At 36.7% G+C, this 25,295-nt stretch overlaps 1 protein-coding gene and 1 pseudogene across 2 annotated transcripts in view; one reads left to right on the forward strand and one right to left on the reverse strand.

The window, feature by feature from the left end:
- EYA4 (EYA transcriptional coactivator and phosphatase 4) overlaps nucleotides 1–21,342 on the forward strand; it is a 292,029-nt gene extending 270,687 nt beyond the window's left edge. Inside the window, exons 16-21 of one of the 2 annotated variants that reach the window (XM_025382440.1) lie at nucleotides 5,643–5,701; nucleotides 5,800–5,960; nucleotides 8,230–8,344; nucleotides 12,285–12,406; nucleotides 14,388–14,488; nucleotides 17,979–21,342. In XM_025382440.1, coding sequence (XP_025238225.1) covers nucleotides 5,643–5,701; nucleotides 5,800–5,960; nucleotides 8,230–8,344; nucleotides 12,285–12,406; nucleotides 14,388–14,488; nucleotides 17,979–18,059 — 639 coding nt within the window. In that variant the 3' untranslated portion in view covers nucleotides 18,060–21,342. Of the gene's footprint in view, nucleotides 1–5,642; nucleotides 5,702–5,799; nucleotides 5,961–8,229; nucleotides 8,345–12,284; nucleotides 12,407–14,248; nucleotides 14,350–14,387; nucleotides 14,489–17,978 lie in introns of both variants that reach the window. The other variant, XM_025382441.1, reaches the window with a different exon arrangement.
- On the reverse strand, nucleotides 3,642–5,541 carry LOC112622156 (annotated as a pseudogene).
- Nucleotides 21,343–25,295: the final 3,953 nt, after the last annotated feature.

Raw genomic sequence — 25,295 nt, forward strand, 5'->3', positions numbered from 1 at the left:
TAAGAGAAAAAGAAAATAAAAACAACAGCAAAATGAAACGACCCAAGGAAAAATAGCCTCAGAGTAGTTGAACATGTACTGCAATAAGGTATGCCATCTGTGTCCTAGGTTATTAGACATTCAGATAATACAATTTGAAATAACTAAGTAGTTCAGGTTCTTGGCAGAAGTACTTCTCAGTCAAGCATAACTGTGCTGAAATAGAGATTTCTCTTTCATTTTTTTTCAGATGGCATGTTTAAATTTATTTTTTATCTCATAGTTTCATAATTAAATAAAAGGTTTTGTCTATAATCATACGATGAATTGAGAGGGAGATTACTACTACTGAACCCCTACCTTGTTCTAGATATTTTATGTTGAACTTTCCATTAATTACTTAACAGTGTATTGAAGTAAATGTGTTTATCACATTATTTATGCAAGGGAGAAACTCTATGGTCCACAACATACAAATCACATCTAAAGTTACCTGCTATCTAAGTGGTAGAACTGGAATTTGAAGCAGATTTGCCTAGTTCCAGAGCACATACTTCTGACCCATCCTATGCTGAAAATGTTTCAAGTGTGTGAGAAAGAAAAGCCAAGTTATTGAGTTACTTAAATAACTTTTTTTAAAAACACTTTTAAGTTCTGGAGTACATGTGCAGAACGTGCAGGTTTGTTATGTAGGTATACACATGCCATGGTGGTTTGCTGCACCCATCAACCCGTCATCTGCTGCACCCATCAACCCATCATCTACATTAGGTATTTCTCCTGATGTTATCCCTCTCCTAGCCCTCCACCCCCCAACAGGCCCCAGTGTGTGGTGTTCCCCTCCCTGTGTCCATGTGTTCTCATTGTTCAGCTCTCACTTATTAGTGAGAACATGCAGTGTTTGGTTTTCTGTTCCTAAGTTAGTTTGCTGAGAATGATTTCCAGCTTCATCCATGTCCCTGCAAAGGACATGAACTCATTCTTTTTTTTGGCTGCATAGTATTCCATGGTGCATATGTGCCACATTTTCTTTATCTAGTCTATCACTGATGGGCATTTGGGTTGGTTCCAAGTCTTTGCTATTGTGAACAGTGCTGCAGTAAACATACATGTGCGTGTGTCTTTATAATAGAATGATTTGTAATCCTTTGGGTATATACCCAGTAATGGAATTGCTGGGTCAAATGGTATTCCTAGTTCTAGATCCTTGAGTAATCGCCACATTGTCTTCCACAACGGTTGAACTAATTTACTCTCCCACCAACGCGCTAGTTAGAAAATGTTTGTTTTGCTTTTTCAATGACAAGGTCTTAAATCCAGTTTGAGTTATATTTGAGACATGAGAGTAAAAATGAGTGGTTCAGTACATTCCATAAATGTGTGTGCTGAGATCTGTGTAACAACATTTTGCTGTTGTTGTTGTTGTTGTTTTTCTCTACAGTGAGTCAGTGTTTTTACTAAATAATACAATTACTGTCTGATTAAAGAGGCATTCTTGTTTTTTCTACAGTGGACAGTATGAAAGGTCAATATTACTAGGCAGGCTTTCAGTTTTGGATAACAAATAATAATCACCTCTCTAAAACCTGATTTAAATTGATCCTGCTACTTATGAATACAGAATGATTTTATATATACCTGATAATAACAAACATCTTAACCTTTCCAGAACTTGAATTTTTTACATACAGCGATAACTTTTGGGGTTAGTTTTTCTGTTGATCAGTATGGATGAGTTTCATTGTAAAGAGGATCTTAATATTACTAGTCTTTTCAAAGGTGTAAAAAGAAAAAAAGAAATTTTGTGTGGTAGTATCCAACTAAAAGTGCTTATTTCATTTGGTTAATTATTTTTTACTGGAAATAAGTAGAATAAATGAACTTTTAGCTTTTTTACTGGCACGTTAGAAGCCAGGTGGAATAAATTTACTACCCAACTTTTAAAAGAATGCTAAAGTGAGAAGGTGAAAATAGCATATAATGAATTTGTAACTAACTTTAGCAAGTTTGAAATGAATATTGTTATATCAAAAACATGTTGCAGTCATGTATGGCACTTAAAGACATTATTTTAGTTCAGGTACTATGTTATATGTATTTCAGAAATACCTGGCAGGATCTTTGTTAGAAGTAGTTCCTGAGAAAATACTGGTATTGACTTTCTCTTCTCTGAGTATATAGCTTTTTAGTTGTGTTTTAGAATGTGATAAGAATTTTATTTGGCTCAAACCACAGACCTTAGCTATTCAACAATACTATACTTAATCAATAAAATAATTGAGTTACTGCATATAAATTGACTGAACTGTCACTACACATGCGTGCCACACAAATGCTTGCACATCCATATAAAGTGCCCAAGGAAACACAAATGTTTTTTACTGACTTGAGTAAACAAGCACTAAAACTAATAAAATCAAAACAATAGCTTTCAAAAGCATTCAGTACAGTTACATATATAGCCCCCTATCCTTCTGCATCTGACTTTGAAAGGCAGTTTTACTTTCACACAATTTTTTATTTCAATAAACCTCTTACAGCCAAAAAGTGGCTTGGGCTCCATAACTGGAATTAAATGATTTCTACTCTTGTTGACAAAAAGAATTCCTTAAGAGAGTAACTCTACCATTAGCTTATTATGTTGTCATTGTTGATGTTGAATATTTAAGCTCTCGGGGTGCTTTTTTTTAAAACCTAAACATCTAAATTTGACACTCAAATCTTTCAGTAGATACTTCAACATATATAGTAGCAGCTATTCCTCACGTAATTCCTTAAAAGATACAAATTTAAATCCTCCTAATAGACACTTCACTGCATCCTGCTCACCTGCAGAGAAGGCAAATGCCCACACTACCCTCCCCTAACAAGAGAAACCTGTGTATTTAAATAAAGTGCTATTTCAGTTAGAATAACCTCCAGAAAAGAAGTCTCCAGGAAGTTTGAGATGGCAAAAGTGAGAAAAGACTGCTGTGAATTATAACTGATAAATATCAGTGACAACTTTTTGGTTGCCTTGTAAAACAAAATTAAAGTATTTAAGGTTAGTTCTAGAATATTTTCAAATGTTTGAGTTCTACTAAAATTTGTTAAAGCCAAAACATTATAGTGTTTTTAGCATTTCACTTTTTGGTCAAAATGATTCTTAAAGAGTTTGTCAGAGTGAAAAATAATTGAAGAACAATTATTTAGCTTTTTCTAAAAATGTAAATAATGGAAGTTCAGGTTTATTTCACTGGATTGTAATCCTCAGGCAACCGTCCAGAGTCAACAGACATAGTTAACTAGGCATAAATTTAAAGAAAAGTTAAATTTGGAAAAATCTCAAATATAACTTCAATCATGGAGCTTCTGGTCCAATAAGTGTGATATACTGTTGTCCTCAGGAGTAAAAGATAAGTTTTTGGGCAACCTGTGTACAAATTAATCATGCGAGTTAATACTCAATGTCAGAGGAATTTCTCTAAAAATTACAATGAGAGAGTATTAGATAGAGAAATAACTTCTGATTACCAGGGAAATTTACAAGGATTCGTCCACTTTTTTGAATGTCACTAATTTATTATAAAAGAGAGACACAGAAGTTATTTACATGAGGAAAGATTTCAGAACTTCAATGGAATGGGCAACTTCATGTGACACCATTTCAATAGTGATTTATTTCAGTCTACGGACTTTCCAAGTATGTCACCATCTCTAAATAAGAAATAATCTCATCGTCTAGAAGTACTTTGGTGCCTCCATATTCTGGGAGAAAAACTTTATTTCCAACCCCTATGCTAACGGGTAAAATCTCTCCACTCTTTTCCTTAAAGCCCAGTCCGGCAGTTACCATCATTGCTTGCAATGCCTTTACTGGATGTTTTTCAGGAAGCATAATGCCTCCTTTGGTTACAGTTTATACTGCACTCCTTTCAGCCAATACTTAGTCAAAGAGGGGAAGACTTTTTCTAAATAGCCGTCTGGCCAGGCCATTCCGTCGGCAGTCTCTGTACTCTTCTTTCTCCCTTCCTTCCACTCTTCACATAAATATCTTCTTACTCTACTCACCATTTAGAATGCTTTTATTTTATATCATCATAACTTTGTGTTAGAAAATTTAAATGATTGTGGTAATCCTGTAAAGAATTAGCATTTCTCTAGACTTCTCCCATTTATTTAAGAAAGAATTGTGGAGTGATTATTCTATGCTAGATTGTACCGTAAGTGGGGATGTAACCTGGTGAACCAAATGCCGCACTCCAGGGCACTTCCAGTCAGATTATATTTTTTGACCCATACGTGTAGGTGGAGATTTATTCAAAACTTACTAAACCTATAATTTCTGTAAATTATATGAACTTTTAACTTACCTGGATTTTCAAGTTACATACTCAAAAGGTACTGATTGGGCTAGTCACTGAATTTTATATATTAAAGGAAGCCTGAGTCAACTCAACCTTTCAACTGGAACCGGATTAAATGCATTCTGTGTGGAAATCTGGAGACTAGATATGAAATATTTGACTGTCAGATACTTTCAAGCCCAATAATGAATATAAATAGTAGCTGAAAAACCTTTTAGTATGGTGTATTTTCAAATTTAATGATTTAAAAAAAATAATAATTTTGAATGCTAAGCACCATGTACATAGTCAGAATCTGTGTGTATGAGTAAAATACTTTGAGGGGGTACTAAGGAGGCCCAAAATGTTAAACCATACGCTGAGGTTGCAGTTATTTATTATAAATAATTTATTTTTATTGATTATATATTTATTATTTTGAGAACTAAGCATTTTAAATGCGCTCACCAAATTTCACCTTTAGAGCTTATAATACTGCTCTGGAACTTTGCAGATTATTTGAAGATGGACTGAGACTCAGAACAGCAAAGAAGGATTGAATCCTTTTCCAGAAAAGTTCCCATTTGTTCTGAGCACACTGTAACTTAAAATCAGGTCAATTGTGTGGGTATACTTACATAAAGTTTATTTTGATTGGAATTTTGTAGCACATTTGAGATGATAAATCTTCATTATTTTCCTTTTACTTAAAAGTAGTCTTTTTGATTTGAAAATTTAAAAACTTGACAAAAAGAAAATGTCAGTTTCTATGATTATTACCCTTTTTCTGTGTCAAAAGGTCAGGACTTTAAAATAACACCAGCATGGTTCTTTCATGGTTCTGGTCCAGCAGGAAGTCATGGAAATTCCACAGGGCACCATAATCTGAAGGCAAGACCCCCTGTTGCCGCTCAACAAATGACAGATAATAGTAGCCATCTGAGGTGTTAGACCAAATAAGTTTTGTTTATCTTCAGATTAGCCATGCTTAAGTATGCACAACAGAAATGGCTGGAAGGGAACTCAAATGATTACAGAGATTCGAGAGAATTTCTTATCAATAATTTTAAGATTAATTTTTTTTAATTGCTCTAAAGAAACCCTCATGCCGTGTAATTTCTCCCCTCCTTTCTATGGAACTCTTCTGGATTTAAATGTTTTGGGGTAGAAATGGTGCCATTTCCCAATAGAAGAAACCAAGAGCGAGGCAGTGAGATGGACGGGCACACGCTGCCATCTTCTGGCAGTAGTCTGATCAAATGAGAAGATGGGAACACCTTCAAACATGATAACAAGCATCATTTAGAAAACAAATAACTTTTCCAATGTTTTTAACAGGAATGTGATCAAGTTCATATAGATGATGTTTCCTCTGATGATAACGGGCAGGATTTAAGGTAAGCTATGCCTTTCAGTATGCTGTTTCCTACAGAAATTCGGCTGTGGAGTTTTGCACATGTAATTATTTCTTTTTAATGTATTTTGGGTGTTACAGTACCTACAGTTTTGCAACTGATGGCTTCCATGCAGCTGCAAGTAGTGCAAACCTTTGTTTGCCAACAGGTGTAAGAGGAGGGGTTGACTGGATGAGGAAGTTGGCTTTTCGTTACAGAAGAGTAAAAGAATTATATAACACCTACAAGAACAATGTTGGAGGTATGTGTGGCTTTTTAAATCTAACAAAGGCACTCGGGGTATAGGTAGAATTCAAACTGTAGTTTCATGTTAAAGACGATTCTGCTGTAAAAGAAACAAACAAAAGCTCATATTAAACCACATTGAGCCAGAAGTTCCTTAGAATTGGTGGGAAAAAGTTTTACTACAAAATAACACATGCACCACTGTCACATGAATCGGGAATTCTTTGTGTAACCTTGTGCCCAGATGTTTGGTCAAGATTTATAGCAGGGCATTTAGTTTACCCTTTATCAGCTGGTGCTTGGAGCAGTATCAGTGAAAACCAGACAGAGGAGCTGACCGAGGCAGCGGGAAGACGACCTTTCTCAAGAAGAGAGCCTCAGTCATTGAAGGAGGGTTGTTAGCAAGCATTATCTTTCCAGAATCCCATAAAAAATAAATGTAAACAGTTACTCATGTCATTTCAAAGACTTTCAACAGGTTTATTTTATCTTTTAAAAAAATAATGTTTTATGACAGTGTATCTTTCTCATGCATAGTGTCAAGTATGACTATCATAAGTTCAGATAATCTATAGGTAATATCAAAACCATTTTATACCCCTTCGCATATTTTACAGGTGATAGCAAAACCTTTGATATCAAAACTGTGATCCTGGATGTGCTTTTATATATAAAATAAACTTTGATGATATCTTATTAGAATCAATTTTAGGTAAACAAGATTCCTAAAATTTGCTATTAGGTCACATCAGATTAATCTCCCAGGATTTTGTTTCTTTATATGCTTCTCTTTTTTTCTAAAAAGGAAGAATGACCGAGGAACATAAACTGGAATCCAAAACAGAATGATACAACTAAATATACTTGTGCACACTATATATACATATATTCACATATATGTCATAGAATACAATGTAGTAAAATGTTCATATATAGTATATAATCACATCTATCCATATATATCATGAGGGTGGGGCTGTGTGTCTGGTCACCTTGTATCCCCAGTGCCTAGCAGTGAAACATGTAAGAGATGCTCGGTGGATACATAGTAACTCCCAGAGGACAAAAGATGTAGAGCCAAAGAGTTTAATAAGCTCCCCAAAAGGGAGCTTAGATATGGAAGACATTCATTTCCAAATAAGAAACTGACCCTTCAAGCTACTCACTTGCATGGGGTTCTGAGGAGAAACCCTGATTTCCTGACTCACTCTAGTGCTCTGTACATGATGCTTTTGTAAAATCAAATAAGTAGATTTTCTAGTTAAAAATCAATGGTAGATAATACATTTAGCTTTAAAATAAATATCCCCTTGAGAAACCTGAGTTAATTTTTATCATTCAGATGTCATAATTTCCTTCTTGCGGTGTATTAATAAAATTATTTTAAGTTAACAAGAACACTAAGAAATAATCTTGTATCTTAGAAACTTTAAACAACTGCGAGTCTTCTGTCATACATGAGCATCTCTTTATTATAATGAGGACAAATGACGCTTGCTAGAAACTATAAATTTTGATTGAAAAAAAAACCATACAAGTGTATATGTGCTCCCGACATTCTAAAACACAATTTCAATAAGAAACCTTCCTTTTTAATGGATTTACATGATCTCGTTTTATCATAAAAGCAAGAACTGGATCTTTTAAAATAAAAAATTAGCACATCTATCTTTTTTCTTATAACATCAATGTTGTAATTCACTATTGTCTATAACTGTCCTACACTTTATGATTTTAAACAAAATTAATTTCTTCTTACAGTACAAAGTATAGTAGCATTAGCAGTAGTATTAGACACATTTTAACAGCTACATATGATGATGCCATTGTTACTGTTTGAAAGTGGGAATGATTGTGATTAAGAAGCTAAATGTTTTTCAGACAGTCAAAACATTTGGGGTTTGTGTCCCTAGGTTGGTGGAACCCAACTATTCCTCCAGACCTCAAATATCACAGTCCCTTGGAATGAGATCCAGGCAGAGGCATGTTCAAAGCTCTTTAGGTGAGATCCACTGCACCAGATTCTAGGATCAGTGAGGGCAGAAACTGGGGCCACTTTTCATTGGCACTACCTGAGACCTAGAAGTTCAGTAAATATTCATTGAAGGAATGAATGGGTAATCAATTCAGAAATGAAGGATCAATATGGACATAAATCTGTATCTCTCTGCATTTCTGATATATACTGAAATAAAAATGATCTACTCCAGACAGAAGGGAATCTAAACTAGATATTCTGAGAAAATATTCATCTCTCAACTCTGCCTTGCTTTTTGGTGTTGCAGGTCTCCTTGGCCCTGCCAAGAGGGATGCCTGGCTACAGTTAAGGGCAGAGATTGAAGGTCTGACAGATTCCTGGCTAACAAATGCACTTAAATCTTTATCAATTATTAGCACTAGGTAAGTGGAATTGTTACCTTTCTTGTTTATCGTTTTGAAGATTTAGTTCTGATTGTACAATATAGATAAAAAATGTTTTAATTCCTAGACTGTTTTAGACTTTAAGGTACCTACCAATTCTGAGTTCAGTGATTTTTCAGTTTCAGTGCATGTGCATGAGAGGGGGCGAGTGGGGGAGAGAGAGAGAGAGAGAGAGAGAGAGAGAGAAAGGTGTTTTGGGATGAGAGAAGGTTGCTACTTCTCAGAATAAATAGGAGACCCTATCTCACCACCCATTTCTTCTCATAGCAACTGATAATACCCACAGAATGGTTACATGACTTCTAATGAAAAAAGAAACAGAACTCAGTAGGTGGCAAAGTACAAGGTGGTGATGGCAAATATCAAACAGTACTGTTTACACAAAAAATGCATGTTTTAGGTGTTAGGCCATAATGGATAATACACATAATGTGAGCACATCAGAAAAGCAAGAGAAAGCTCTTGAAAAAATTCTAACCATTTTGTTGTTTGAACTAAACAGTGAAATTCTGACTTCTGTCAATATAGAGAGCAGAATTAAATCGATTTGTAACCAGTTGTACAACCAGGTGCCATATATGCTAATTCATAAAGTGATGTAAGTCTGGAACATGATAGCTGGTAAGGTAGAGTTGAATCTCTGTACTGTCTGCTTCCGTGATTTTGTATCTGAGTTAGGTGAATAAATAAAAGCATGCTTAATAAGTGGGAGCTAAATGATGAGAACTCATGGACACATACAGGGAAACAACAGACACTGGGGCCTACTTGAGGGTGAAGGGTAGGAGGAGGGAGAGGATCACAAAGAGTAACTGTTAGGTACTAGACTTAGTACCTGAGTGATGAAATAATCTATATAGCAAACCCCCGTGAGGTAAGTTTACCTATATAGCAAACATGCACCTGTATCCCTGAACCTAAAATAAAAGCTAAAAAAAGAATCTGTCAGCATTTCCATTAAGAAAAGATTAATGGGCCAGGCACGGTGGCTTACACCTGTGTGCACTTTGGGAGGCCGGGCAGATCACGAGGTCAGGAGATCGAGATCATCCTAGCCAACACGGTGAAACCCTGTCTCTACTAAAAAAAAAAAAAAAAAAAAAAAAAAAAAAAAATAGCTCGGCATGGTGGTGCACACCTGTAGTGCCAGCTACTCAGGAGGCTGAGGCAGGAGACTCACTTGAACCTGGGAGGCGGAGGTTGCGGTAAGCCAAGATCATGCCACTGTACTCCAGCCTGGAGACAGAACAAGACTCTAACTCAAAAAAAGAAAAGATTAATGAGAACATGCAGTATGTGTTTTTCTGTTCCTGTGTTAGTTTGTTAAGGATAATGGCCTCCAGCTCCATCCATGTCCTGGCAAAGGACATGATCTCATTCTTCTTTATGGCTGCATAGTATTCCGTGGTGTATATGTACCACATTTCCTTTATCCAGGCTATCATTGATGGGCATTTAGGTTGATTCCATGTCTTTGCTATTGTGAATAGTGCTGCAGTGAACATGTGTGTGCATGTGTCTTTATAATAAAATGATTTATATTCCTTTGGGTATATACCCAGTACTGGGATTGCTGGGTTAAATAGTAGTTTTGTCTTTAGGTCTTTGAGGAATCGCCACATTGCCTTCCACAATGGCTGAACTAATTCACACTCCCACCAAATGCCGCATGTTCTCACTTATAAGTGAGAGCTAAATGATGAGAACATGTGGACACATAGAGGGGAACAACACACACAGGGGCCTTTCAGAGGGTGGAAAATGGAAGGAGGGAGAGGATCAGGAAAAAAAATGGATATTAGGCTTAATACCTGGATGATGAAATAATCTGTACAACAAGTCCCCATGACACAAGTTAACCTATGTAACCAACCTGCCCTTGTACCCCTGAACTTAAAATAGAAGTTACAAAAGAAAAGATTAATGAATAAGATGACAAATTGCTAGTTTTAAAAAAAAGAAGAAAAAAAGCATGCTTAATAAATGTATGGGGAACACAGCGTTCAGAGAAAGATTTATTTGGACTAATTGAATCAGAATGGAGAAAAGCCTGACAGGGCAGAAAAAAAAAGTTAATATTAAGAACATGGAAGTAAATGAATAGTTGTCACACCCTGCACAGCTTCTGACCCGTGGCACAGGCGGAGCTGCATGGATAGCAGAAAGTCCAAATGGAGAGTGGAGGGGAAGTAGCTTCATGTGTCTGATTGGGGAAGCCATGGCAGCTTAGTTTGTGGGTTCTAGGCACAATATTCCAGTGGGGGCTGTGACAGGGTTGAAGCAGCCTGTGTCAAGTATGGTAGTCACAGGGGTTTGGACTGTGGGAACCACATAAAAGAAACAGATGGAAGGAGGAGCCAGAGAGCTTAGTCAGAAGAGTCATGTGTGGAACAAGATTACCAATTTCAACTGTTTCAGATATTAGGCTGAAAATCAATTAGATTTCTCCCTGTGTCTGGAAAGGAAAGAACTGGGACCAATGAGTAGGAATCCTGCAAGGGAGATTCTGGCTCTATATAAGGAAGAAATGTCTAACAGTTAAGGCCATTTGAAATAGACTTGCTATCTCATGTCCCCTGTAATTGTTGACAAGAGAGACCAAATGTCAAGGACGCTGGAGTGTGAGGACCCCTGAGCACTGACATGATGTGTAAAATGTTGTGGAGTGTGCATTTCTCTGAGAAGGAGGTTGATAACTTTCATTATTTCTAAAAGATGTCTTCTCTATAAGTTAAAAAAAGATTATTACATTATTAGATTATATATACTATATAATATATACAGATTAATTATTAAACAGATGGCTTGAAGGCAACTAAAGGAATATGTGATATTCCAGAAATAAATAAAGATATAACAAGGAAGGGAGGAGAAAAATCAACATACATTGAATAGTTGTTATGGAATTTGCTGAGTTATCCACATGTATTACCATATTGATACAGTTGCAGTTTTGCCATTACTTTTAATGGCAAAAAACAAAATTGCTTTTGCACCAACCCAATAGTTTTCACAAAATGCCTGGAATGTCAGAAAAACAGATGCTTTGTTGAATTATGTATTAGAACCCCTAACAAAATTAACTTACCCTCTGACCCTAATTATTCTACGAATATAGTCTAAGGATAATCAAAGATGTAAGAATATATTTAGGTAGCATTACTTATAATATTTAGAAATCAAAAGCCACTTAAGCAACTGAATTTAACTTTAAGAAATGCTGGTGCATCTACATGGTAGAGTAGTTTTTATACATTGTTTTGTTGGGAGAGGGGAAGTAATAGTTAATAGATATAAACAAATAGGCTCATGATATAAATACATAAAGTAGAATACAAAATTGAATACATAGAATGTTCCCAATGGGAAAACAAAATCTATATGTGAACAGAAACACTGAAAGTAAATGCATGAAATGGAGAGAGCAGTTATCTCTGGATGGTTACATAATAATTAATGCTTTTTGTTTTCTTCTTTATATTTGTCTTTCACAAATTTTTCTGTTACAAGTATATACAGTGTTTATAATTTAAAAAGAAATGTAACTCTGAATATCACACAGTGCAAGTTATGAAAGTTCATATCAAAACCACATCTCTAAACTTAAAAAGCCTAAGCTTTATTTCATTCTACCATGTTTTCATTCTGTAACACTTACCTACGTATGACTTTTAATAGCATATTGTTTTGACAAAATATGTTGTAGAACTTTAAGCATCACAGTATAGTCATGGGTTTGTGTATTCTTCTTAATAATCTGCCATTATTTGAGGAGTGTCTGTCTGCTGATAGGCAATAGCTAATGAATATTGAAAGGGACCATTAATTAAGGAATTTAGAGACCACAGTGACAATTTCAAATCTATTAGAAGTTATTTAGTATTAGAAAACAAATGTGTATATTTCCTCCCTATTTTAGGAGTAATTGCGTAAATGTCTTGGTAACGACAACCCAGCTGATCCCAGCACTTGCGAAGGTTCTACTCTATAGTTTAGGAGGTGCTTTCCCCATTGAGAATATTTACAGTGCAACTAAAATAGGTAAGGAAATTATTTTGAACTCTGTATGGAATGTGTCCACATCTGTGTGTCTCTGCATGGTTCCCTTTTTCAGCAATTTCACTTAGTATATGAAACAAATTTGGGTAAAGTTCAAATTACAAAGTCCTTGCAACTCATTGTACATGTATGAATATTTTGAGAACTGTTGCCTAGTGACATTAAGAACTCAGTATCTGAGTATAGATATTTCATTCTTGTATTTCACAGAATATTACAGCACATGTTATCTAAATAATATGTAATATCTCTAGCCATAGTGTTTAATAGTTTAATTAGTATAGAGTATAATGTTGCATCCTTGCATATGCAGTAATCTAGATCCAAGATAAAAATACTATTTTGGCTTTGCAGGGGATTCTTTGATGGATTGAACTAGTGCCTTTAATTACAGAAAAAATTTAAAAGAATTTTATGAATCAGAAAACATAATAGGAATATTCGTAACACATGAGTGACTGGAAATCTACATTTCCAAAAATGTGCAGTAGCAATCAAAGAGCCACAACCTTGTTTATTTAGATAATACCTGTTTGTGGAGCCATCTTTGATTTTTAAGTGCATTTCTCGCAGACTCCAACTTCTAATGAACATTCAAAAGTAAAACTTCATCAACTTCTGCTGTATTGAAAGACTTCAAAGAAAACTGATGTATTCCATTGTCTGTCAAGGAAATACTTGGGAAAATAAATGGGTTGTATAATATGCCTTGAAGGTCAACAAACTTAGGCTCTGGCACATTGACAAGAGAAGTTCAAAATCCTAAAATCCCCCACCAAAAATAACCTGCCCTAGGCTTTGAGGAGGTCTGATGTTGGCCCTGGCAAAAGGAGCCTCCAGTTGCAGCTGTTTCAAGAGTACAGTTAAGGAGAGCCAAGCTTCCGTAGAGTAAATTTCACATTGTCCTAAGCCCTACAGTTCAGAGCCTGGATATCAGTACCATACATTTTTAATCTAAATGTGTGTATTTATGTCAGCAGGACTAATAGAAAGAAGAAAATTTTGCTTTTTGATGATTTTATAGCAGAATAAACATTTATTTTAGTAAAGACAGTATTCTTTCTGTTGGCCAAATAGTTCCTTATATTCTTTAATCTGAAAAAAAAAAACATTTTTATTTTTTCCTGTAAGCTAGTGTTTTTTGGAGTTCTGAACCATCAGATTAAGAAAAAAAGCAGAAGTAGCCATGGCTGCATGAACATTCTGGAGTGAAATTTAGAGAATAATGCCAATGTTTTAAAAACAAAGAATATGTAGAAATTCCGTGGTGATGTTCCCGTAGTGCAATCAGAGGACACCAGTGTTGTCAGTACTGTGGCCCAGTCAGACTGCACCCTTAGTAGGAGTTATTTGAGCAGGCTAACTGTCATCCACTTGAAGAAAGGAGTTGTTTGTCAAGGTAAATTCACTTCTTAGTATTTCCTCTTTTCTTAGCAGTAAACCTTCAGTTTTTCTCTAGAACACATTTAGCTGACTTGTCTATACTACTGAAAATTGATTTACAGAATTAAACAAACAAAGGTTGTTAAAACTTATAGTTGCCTGTAAAGTTTCCCCAATACTCTGGTGGTGGAGGAAAACACACTAATATTTTCTCTAGGTCAAATGCTTAACCCTACTGATATTTTTGGAGTGTGAAACACATTGGTTTAATCATCTGTCCTAAGTAATGCCTTAACGTTATTCAAATATGTGTTGATTGCATAAACCCAGAGGTTGTGAGCCAGTTTAAGTGATGTTCAAGAGGCATTAACTTAACACTTTATGAATCTTTAGGTTAATGAATGCAGTGGCTGGAAGAATAAGCAGTGCATTGTTTTTCAGGCAAGGAAAGCTGTTTTGAGCGTATAGTGTCCAGATTTGGCACTAACATAACTTATGTTGTGATTGGAGATGGCCGAGATGAGGAGCATGCCGCTAACCAGGTAACTTCACTCTGAACTTTATCTCGTTTATCTTCCAGGAAAAGAAAGTTGCTTTGAACGAATAATGCAAAGGTTTGGCAGAAAAGTAGTGTATGTTGTAATTGGGGATGGTGTAGAAGAAGAACAGGCAGCAAAAAAGGTAACCTGTCTCAAACAATGTTGGTGTGATACTTCTAATGCAAGCCTTTTTGTTTGCATTTCTGTAGTTTGGCCCAATGGCAGCTTGACAAATGATTTAAATTTATAGATACAAAGCAATAAGAGCATGAGAGGGTCAATACTTACATTCAAATAAACCATTTGGAGTTTAGCATTTTTTGCCTGAAATTTGATAGGAAATGCAGGGAAAGTTAGTTATATTTATTTATATGTTTCAATGTATGTACACATAGTAAATATATATAGTAATATATATATTTGTGTGGGCATATATATACATGCTTATATAGATGCATCTGTATATATTAAAACACATACCATGTGCACAGATATAAATGAGCCAGGGGATCTGCAAGAAAGATGGGGGGAGAATAACCATTGTTAAGTACATGAAATATAGCAAGATAAAGATTAAGGAGCTCCATACAAAAGTCATGTGAGTAGTTCATGAGACCTACATGCCATATAGTCCTCGTGAGTGCCTGGAAGTAGGCATACTCTATGATAAGGAATGCTGAGGGCAGATTTAATAGCTGAAGAAAAACTACTACAAGAGATTTTAATAAGTGCTACTGAAATGGGATGTATTGCTCAGATCCTTTTGTACCAACTTGTCTTAGCCATAATGTGCTTCACATCTCCTGGAAGAGTTTCATCTGTTGTAGTGAGCCAGTGGTACTTGATTGAAGCCAAGCAGCTGGCTTTGAACACATTCAGAAGATCCCATAGGCCCTCAGTATTTTAATAAGCCTTTTCATCTGTCCCATATTTCTAAAGAAGAAACCAAGGCAATTAAAAACCGTTAAATGGTTGGTTCAACATCAAAAGAAGAGTGATATCAGGATTGGCCCCCAACACCAGACTGTTGGTCAACTCCACCCTAAGGTCTACTGCTGCCTTCACTGAATGATAGAAAAATATCATCTAGCCAAGATAAAAGTGATAGAATTTACAAAACAAAGCCAAATGATTAATTAGTATTTCTAAACAATGACATACCAGCTTATACTGTTTTACATAGAAAGAATGTTTTCTGTATCACCCTAAGGAGATTTTAAATCATCATCTAATAAAGGCTTCGCCGCTTGCATGTGCTGGAGTGTTTACCTGTTTTCAAAAAACAGTCGAACAGTTTTGTAGAAAAGTTTATGGCTATAAGAGAAAGAGAAAGGAATTGATGTGTTTTTCTGGTCAATTTAAATCAAGCAAAATGAAGAAAAGGAAAGCACTTCCACTTTAGAAGGTTTGGTGACAGTATTGGCAGCCATACTTGAAAATCTCCATGCTTTTCGATTACATTTAAGAGAGTAGGTACAGGCTCTGCCTCCCACAGAACACCTCAGCCTTCATTAGCAGTGTCAATGACCCAAGACAGCACACTGGCCCCAAGCACGTCCTGTATGAGGTCAGGGCTGCAGCCTCAAGAAATACAGCTTTCATTGCTGACTACTACTTGAAATGCTTCCAGTCACACTCCACTGAAATATCTTCTGGAGTTTGTCAATGTCGTGAGTCCATGTTGTGATGTTTCTTATTGACACCATAGTTATACACAACAAAGAGCAGCCAGTGATTAGTAATACAGCCCCACTCCTGCTCAATGTATGTGTCTTTTAGCCTATACAAATTAAATTCACATATATGTAGGTAAGGACTAATATAATTCAATTTTCCAAACCAGTAACACTGTATGCTTTTGACAATTAAAACTTAACCCAGTCGACCTGTTTTCCACAGCATTAATGTTTAGATTTAGTTTCCCCAGTTGTTATACCATCTTCTTTATACCTGAAACTTCAGGAGGGAAAGGCATGACCCTGAATGGAAAAGAATATCAGATAGAATGCTATTTCCAAATGGTTGTTGATGTACGTACAGTTTTGGTGACGGTGAAGGCTTATTATTCTATTTTAAAGCAGAGGTGGTTGGTTTCTCTAGTACCCAGAATGCATGCTTTTCTTTGGATGTAGCAGTAATCGCATGTGCAGAAATGTTAAGTACTATTTTGTTGTTACAAATAGATCTGAGCTGAATGAAAAAAAGTTACTTCTATGTGAATTTCTGTGCCTTAATTTGACCTAGACATACTTTGTTTGAGAAATTTAAGAAGAAATATCAAAGTTTAGGAATAGGAATGTCTGCGCTCTTCTGCAGAAACATATAATATTAATACAAGCTGTATATGTAGTTTGAAATTTTCTAGAAGCCACATTTTAAAAAATTAAAGAGAAACAGGTAGAATTAATTTTAATAACATGTCAACCCAGTATATCCAAAATAATTGTCTTGATATCTAATTAATGTAAAAATTGTTGAAGTCATGTTTACCTTCTCTTTGTTTGTTTGTTTTGTTCTAAGTCTTTGAAATGCATTATGTATTTTAAACTGGACTAACCACATTTCAAGTGCTCCATAGCCACATGTGGCTGGTGGTTACCGTAGTGTGCAGCAAGGAATTATATAGCATTAAGGATTATTATGCTACTTAGTTCTTACATAAAATATCATTTGCATGTTTTATATCTGTATACTCATTTCCCTTATATACATGAATATTTTATATGTGCATATTCTAGAAGTTGTCATCAGCCCAAACTTACAAATCGTGCTTTTGTTTTGTCAGTTCCTGTAGTGCAGTGTTTTTCTTTTTCATTATCATCGCCAGTGGGGACTCTTTAGACAATTTTTTTCTAATTACTCCCTTTCATGAAATTTTAATGCCACATATGTACTGTATACTATTATAGTATATCTTTGGAGGGCACAAACCATTGTAATGTCTAAGATTTTCTGCCCCACAAGAACTCATTTTTGTCCCCTTGGGGATGATATCTTCCCCATTGAAAATGTATGCTAGATACTTTCTGTCAATTCTACGCCAGTGAAATAAACCAGGTCGACTCGACTGGCTTAAGTTATCGGTTGTCCCAGACAAGTAAGAAAGTTATAATCCCCATATTTTTTCTACTTTATATAGTCCTGCTTCAAATTATTTTTATACAGAAAGGAATTCACCCTCTTTTCTTCCTAGATTAACAAAATTAAGAAGCTTATCATTTTGTTTTATTTTATTTTTGACTGAGAGAGAGGCCTGTAGGAGAGATGCACTGATTCAAACTTGCTTTCCATCAGCCAGGTAGGATTGTGATACCCACTTGCTTTCCCAGATGTCGATGTTGGTAGTGATACTTCCAGAATAAATGTTAAACTATCTAAGCAGTGTTACTATTTGCTATTATTCTCATTAAAATCCAGTTCAGATCTATTTCTCTGTTACTTTGACAATGCCATATTGGTGCTGCCAAGCCTTCACGTATGATCATCCCGCCTTTAGACTCCCTCCCCTGAACGTGGGTGGGCCACACAGCCCTGTGTGTGCTGCTGCTTAATTGAGACAATGGTTGTGATCTCTCTCCATGCCTCATTCCTTCCCCTTCTCTCTCCCACCCCTCCTTCTCCTAACCATGCAGCACAACATGCCCTTCTGGAGGATATCCAGTCACTCAGACCTCCTGGCTCTCCACCAAGCACTGGAATTAGAGTATTTGTAACTGTGTTCTCTAGCCGGAGATCCATTTTTTATATTTCAAGTACACTGAATTTTTATGTGTGATTCAATGCCTCTGGCTCTACACATATAAATTGTCTTAATGGATGAAATCATATTTGGAATAAAAATTCCAGAATGAAGAATTCAGCTTGCTGAATGGAGTTAAACTTTAGTGCTACAGAAAAGAAACTCTATGGTCTTATATTTACAACACTTTAATGGGTTTTTAAAAAATCTGTGGAGGTTGCTGGTACACACCAAATGAGTCCAAACTGGAATGAGCAGCTTTAGCAAAGAACTCTTACCCTGGCAAAGCAGCAACACACATGCTCCGTCTGACAAGGTGGTCAACAACATTCCTCAAATTGGGAGATCTTCTCAGCCCTGAGGTTTGAATCTGACTTTAGCCTACCTAGCCCAGAAAATCTGAATTGGAATGCACTCAGACTGTATAAGGACAGTCCTATTTAGACCTGTAATTTGTGTAAATTATTGATGAAAATAATTTACTGTGACTTTATTAGCAGCTGACTTTCAAAGTGGATGCAATTTTTCTTTCATTTGTCGGGGAGGGGAGTGGGAGGGGAAATGGGAATATAATATTGTCTCTTTTTTAAGTTTGGCAAACAGAATGTTCATACTGATGTGTTGTGCCTTAAAGACAAGACAGCATTTGTGTGTTACAATGTAACTTTGGTTAAAATCTCTGTAGATAATGAAAAAAAAATCCTTTGTGATGATTCTTAACATGACCAAATTTAAAAGTCAAGCTCTCAAAGCTTAATTATCGCATCAGCAAGAAACTGAGCATTTGTTGCAATAAGAAAACAACGACAATAAAGGAAAGCTTGTGTTGTATTTGGGTTCTTAATAATTCCAATAATTGTATGAGGCAACTATTTGCGCATCCAACCATAAGCAGAAAGTTTGGGAAAGACTGTGGGACCTTCACTTAGAAAGTGAAATGTATGTAGAAGTCTCAAGTACCCCTTCTACAGTTTTACTGGAGAAAACTAAGAGCCATATTCATGACAACCTGCACGGTTTTGAGGTTGAGACTTTTGATATGTGTAAGTTGCATAGAGGAGGACATTATCATGCAAATCATGAGCAATTATCACATTAACTTTTTTAGAATATGCCATGGACATGGTGTAAAATTCACATTGAGTGGGCATGGCTTAAAATAAAGCTAAGTGTGTATATTCCCAATGCCATTGCAAAAATGATAATATCATCAGTAATGGAAGGCAGATCTCCCAGATGGCGTCTGATGAAAGCAATGAGTTTATGAAAATGTTACCTAGAATATCATCATAAATTAAATCAGCAAGTGAGTTGGATCTTGGCAGCGTTACTGAAATGACAGTAGTAAAATAGTACCTGGTTCTCCATCTGAATACATCAATGTAGGTTCTCCTCATGACAGACTTGCATATGTTAGTTTCTGCCTGTATTGTTACTGCGCAATGGATGGCATTCATTACAAGAAGAGCCCGTCATCGTTGTGTTTGCATGGTTTTTTTTCCCTGTGTGTAGCCCATGTTGGGAACACGATACAGTTCTCCTCTTACTTCCTGTGACATGATTTCCCTTGTGGAAATTTAAGACTTTAAGAACTAGAGTATTTTTATGGTGTCTGCACCTGCAGTTCTGTGTTTAAAATGTCATAATGTGGATGCTAGAGTCAGGCTACTAGTCAGTGCCCCTAGCCAGAGGCTGGTTCATGAGTTCATCAACTGAGGCCTCTGTGGCTTCAATAAAGTCTACATTTTGCTCACAGATTACAACATTCACTGTGGAAATAGATTTCATTTCTTTGGGCTACAAACCTGTATTTCTTTACTGAATGCTAAGGCCATGTTTATACTGGGCAGAAAGATATTGAGATCCGAATTTTGTACAAGATTGTGATTTCATCATCTAAACCTTAAACTTACCCTTTAAATTTTGTAGCTTTTGGCTGCCTCTGCCCCAAGTACTATTCCAGGCAAATTGAAGTTGGAATACGTTTAATAATATAAAAATAATGATAGTAAATCTTATACTTCTGTTGGCCCTTAGATTGAAAATAGCAGTTAAAAAAATTTAAGTGTTGCCTTGATTATCAGTACTTAATTATGTTGTGCACTAAAACCTTAAGTATTTATTACTGTGAATAAAAACAAATTATCTTTACTGTATAGCTGGTTTCTTTAAATGATAGAATTGTGACATTAGGTATAAATTTGTAAGTCTTTTCATATCAAACAAGCAAGGCTTTTTATGCTGCTAAGTCTGCAGGTGCAGAAAGAAACACCCCTTGCAAGGGCAAAGAGAAGCTGGCTGGTTGCATCACCCCGTGCAGTTTCTCACACACATCTCTTTTTCTGATTCTGTGTTCAGAAGAGGCTGCCGGCATAAAACCTAAATGCTAGGTTGACGGAGAACAGCTTGTCTGGCACAACAATGGTGCAGGCCCACAAGCCAGCATCACAGCTTGGCCATGGGACGTTGAGCATGCACAAAATAGAACTCTTCCCTTCCCACCTTAGGAACAGAAAATCCTCCTCCTTTCTAACCTGAAAAATGAAAACTGAACTAACAAACAAAACGAACCCCTTGGCCATTCCCACCTCCTATTGACATATGGACTATTGTGCCTTATTGTAAACCAGTTTGAAAAATGTTCTGTAACTAAAGTGGGTTTTCGGCTCTTATGTATACAGCTTGGTATATTACTACAAAAGATAACCATCTTGTGTTGCACCTTAAAAATATCAAGACCACGTAATTTCAGTAACAAAATAGGTGGCCTGGCTACAGTATTATAGCATACAATTAGAACACTATGCCCCTGCAAAATTTTGTAAATCAAATTCAGAGGCAAAAACATATTTTAGAATCATACAGTTTGCACACAACAAGTAGGTAATAACTGTCTCTAAAAATGTTTTCTCCTTAGTCTGTGATGAGCTAAGATTCAGAATAGTGTCAACAGCATGCTCCTGTATGAAGTTGTTTTTTTAAAGCACATTTGTTTATGACAAGCCTACATTCTCAGTGAATATGGCATTTAGTATTTCTTTTGAAAACAAACTTAAGCATCATGAGCCAAAGTTGCATTTTGACTCCCAACTACGGTAGCGTTATGGACATCTCACAATGTCAAGGGTTTCTGTTATGTATTAGTAAAGTATAGATTATCGGGGCCTACGTAATTTAAAGAAATGTAAATTAATATTAAAAGCTTGTAAAAATATGTATATCTTTACTATTTCTCAATAAATACCTTTGCAATTGTTTTCATTTCCTTCACCCTCCCATGTTGTAGAGTTTTTGTGTGTTTATTTAGCTTGGTTCTAAATCATGTGAAATTTGTATTTAGGTTTCTGGTCTTCATAACTTTTCTTTTTTATGCCTAAGTTGCATAATTTTCAGTTAAAGCAAAATGAGATGTAACCCAGTAAAACATCACTAATTACGACTAAAAGTGGGCTGCTTTCCTGAAAAGTTGTCAGCTGCATAATTTTTTACACACAGATAGCTACATTCAAATAAGTATAATGCATAACGTAGCCACAATTCACTAATGATAAAGTAATTAAAATATTTAGACCTATTAGAATATTTAAAGCAAGTATCCTCTAGGTGAATATGGGACGTAGTTTATAAGTATCTTCCAAGAGGAAAAAAAGGTAGTTTTCTGTAACAGATTTTGTAGCTCCTTTATTGCCTGGTGTATAGTATTTCTTTATTTGTGAATCTGTTGTTCATGTGTAAACCAAACGCAAGTTTCAGATCAACCTCTGCTCATTCACAGCCTTTAAAAATGTTAGCCTCCAAATTAATGATATTTAAGTGGAGTTATGTGGCAACATTCTAGTAAGCCTTACACCATCCAAAAATCAATACTGGTTTACAAGAAAACAATGGAAAATGTTTACAATAAATTTAATATGTAAACTTCCTTTGTTTTCTCTTATATCCAGTTGCCATTAAAATTGAATTTGTGAGAAAGACTAAATTATATATATCATATCCCAGCTCCCCAAACAATTATATCTTGTTTGCCTATTTATATACCTGCTTGGAAGAAAGGACCTCTCAAATCACCGTGTCTAAATCTGAGCTTGTGCTTCTGCACCGGCCTCTTCTCACCTCTCCCACGACTACTACCCCAGCTGGAACCGGCATCCTTTCTCACCTAGATAAGTACGTCAGCCTCTGGCTTAGTCTCCCTTCTCTGGCCCTCACACCCTTTCACCATATCTCATCACACTAGCCAGAGCCATGCTGTGCATCAGAGGATATCTCTCCTCTTCTTGGAAACCTCCAGCAGCTGGCTTTCCAGCTCACTTGGCACAAACACCAGTGACCTTCACAACGGCCTGTAAGGCCCACAGGCACCATCCCTGGTGAGCTCTCCCTTCCTCTGTCTCACAACTCACTGCCAAACAGCCACCTCCGTGTTTGGCACATGCCTGCACCCACCCACCTGCTGCAGGCCCTTTGCACTCACCATTCCTTCTACTTGAAGAGGGTTTCACCCCGATCTTTGTATCACCTATGCCCTATGTTTCTTCAGTTCTTAAAGAACACCTTCTTGGCTGTAAAGGTCCTCCTCTCTGAAATTGCACCTGCTTCCCCAACACTTCTAGCATTTTCCTTCTTTACTGATAAAAAATACTTAGTTCTTAGATCAATCCAACATGATACACATTTATTTTTGTGTTGTTGATTCATCCATTACAATGTATAAACTTTAGGAAAACACTTACATGAGCATGATCTAGAATTGAAGAGATTTAAAGTGGTAGAGAGCCATGTGTGATGGCTTATTCCTATAATCCCAGCACTTTGGGAGGCCGGTGGGAGGACCACTTGAGTTCAGGAGTTTAAGACCAGCCTGGGCAACATAGAGAGACCTCTCTCTCTCTCTCTCTCCCCCTCCCCCCCACCTCTCTCTTTTTAATATTCAGATGTGATAGTGTGTGCCTGTAGTCCCAGCTACTCATGGTGCCAAGACAGGAGGAGCGCATGAGCCTGGGAGGTGGAGGCTGCAGCTAGCTGTGGTCACACTGCTGCACTGTAGCCTGGGAGACAGAGCAAGGTTGTCTCAAAAAAAGAAAAAAATGGTCGAGCTATATTTGAAAGGGAAAAGGAGAGAAGAAAACATACACAGGACCTGTGTAAATTTTTATACCTTAGCTGGAGTATTTGCTGGCCTAATAACTTATGAAAATAAAGAGCAAGGATGGCCATAAGCAAAGATGTCATGGAAAAAAGGTTATATGTGACCTGAGAATGATCGTCTGGATAAAAAAATGTTTACAATGAATCAGTGATTGCCTGCTTTATACTCCCTTTTTCCCTTTCATAAAAAAAAAGTATGCAATATTAGTAGGCTTAATTGACTGAAATTACTTAAAGCCACACACACAAAAACATGTAAAAATCAGATCTGTCTGCAAACTGTGCGGTTCATGATTCTGAGTCCCTGAAACAAACAAACAAAAAGAAGTTTTAAAGTGTCAGATTTTATTTAGTTAGCAAAAGATAACCATTTATTTTTTGATCCAGGGTCTTGCTTTGTTGCCCAGGCTGGAGTGCAGTGGCGCCATCATAGCTCACTGTAACCTTGAACTCCTGGACTCAAGCAGTCCTCCTGCCTCAGCCTCCCAAAGTGCTGAGATTACAGGTGTGAGCCACTGCACCCAGACTGATAACCCTTATTTAACATCTCTGCATGGTTTTGTATATTCTTTAAAAGTTATTGGATGTAATTCTGGCAAAGTATACATGTGTTCTAATACACAGGTCACTACACAAAGCAGTCTACATTTGACTGGGCCAGAGTCAATTCTTGGGATATACTGCAGTCAACAAAGATGCTCTCTCAGAGCCTTAAGGGGAAAATGTTCATCGTGCCCAAGTTCTGACTTTTAATGGAAACAGTAGCCATTACTGCTTAGTTTTCCTTCATCCACAGAACCTTCCAGGTCTGTGTTAGCACACAATCTGAAAAATCTCCAAACGTAATATGCTAAAGAATCTCTAACAATGCATATAACTCTATACAAGTCAGATGATTATTTTCCCTCGCAACAAAATGCCTTTTGATTGCAGCTTGCAGGGACAGTGTCTCTATGGCTAAAGGACAAGGCATTGTCCTTTGTGGTCATGAAATCTTAGATTTGCGTGCCTTATGTCTGCTATGACGTTGCCATTTTAGTTTTCTGGTGAGCCTTCAGTGAAAATACACAGAACTGAAAGAGTGTGTATTGGAAATGGTAGAGAGACCACCAAGTAAGTCAGCCTCCACGGAACCACAGCAGAGTAGTGCTGACCCTCAACTCATCGCCGTCCTTACCCTTAAGGTTCTTAGCTTTTCAGTGGGCATGACTCTTAAGATAACGAATGAAGGGTGTTAGCAGAGGAAAAGGACAGGGGCATGAGGAGTCACTTGCAGAGAAACCTAACCAGCCCTTAAAGGGAAGATTCCTGGAGAAAATGAGTCCAAAGCTGAAGTCCCAAGGACAAAACTGAGAAGTCCAGAGCATTTGCAGGACTGGATTGGGAGCATCTAAGCAAAATGGAAAATATATAAGAGACTGCAGGTAAGAGGGAGAAGGGTTGAATGGTGTAGTCAGGGAACTGCAAGTTAGTCTTGTTTCTGGAGCATGGAGTGAATAAAAGGAACAGTAAGAAAAAATAAACAAGGACCACATCATGAGGATTTTTAATACAGCATCAACCAATTTCAGTTTTACCCAGGGATCAGTAGGTACTGAATGAAAGGTTTGTTAGCAGAGGATTTTTGTGTCCCAGTTTATATTTTATAACAGTTACTCTGGCCAGGCTGAGGAAAGTGAGGGATCTAAGAGGCTGGTGCAGGATCCTGGAGAGATTCCTGAATTAGGTGATGGGTGTGAGTATGAGACAGTGCATAGATTCAAAGAAATTAGGATATTAAGAGTACCTTAGGACTTCGCAGTGTTTGTTCCTGCACCTCATGTCCTCAGGCGAATTCAGCCTGAGCTTGAGGTTTCTGGCTTGGGCAGTTTGGTAGATTGTAGTGCAGTTTGCTGAGACCAGAAACACAAAAGAAGTAAAAAGATTCTACTTGCTGTTTTTATTGTGGTGGGTGATGCTTGTTGTTGGAGCAAGATACTGAGACCAGTTTCTGTAATTGTTAATTTGGAGGTGGTGGTATCCTCAAATGGAGTTGTCCAGTGCAAAGTTGAATTTGTAGCAA

The sequence above is a fragment of the Theropithecus gelada genome, chromosome 4 (assembly GCF_003255815.1).
Source record: "Theropithecus gelada isolate Dixy chromosome 4, Tgel_1.0, whole genome shotgun sequence".
Taxonomy (NCBI): Eukaryota; Metazoa; Chordata; class Mammalia; order Primates; family Cercopithecidae; genus Theropithecus; species Theropithecus gelada.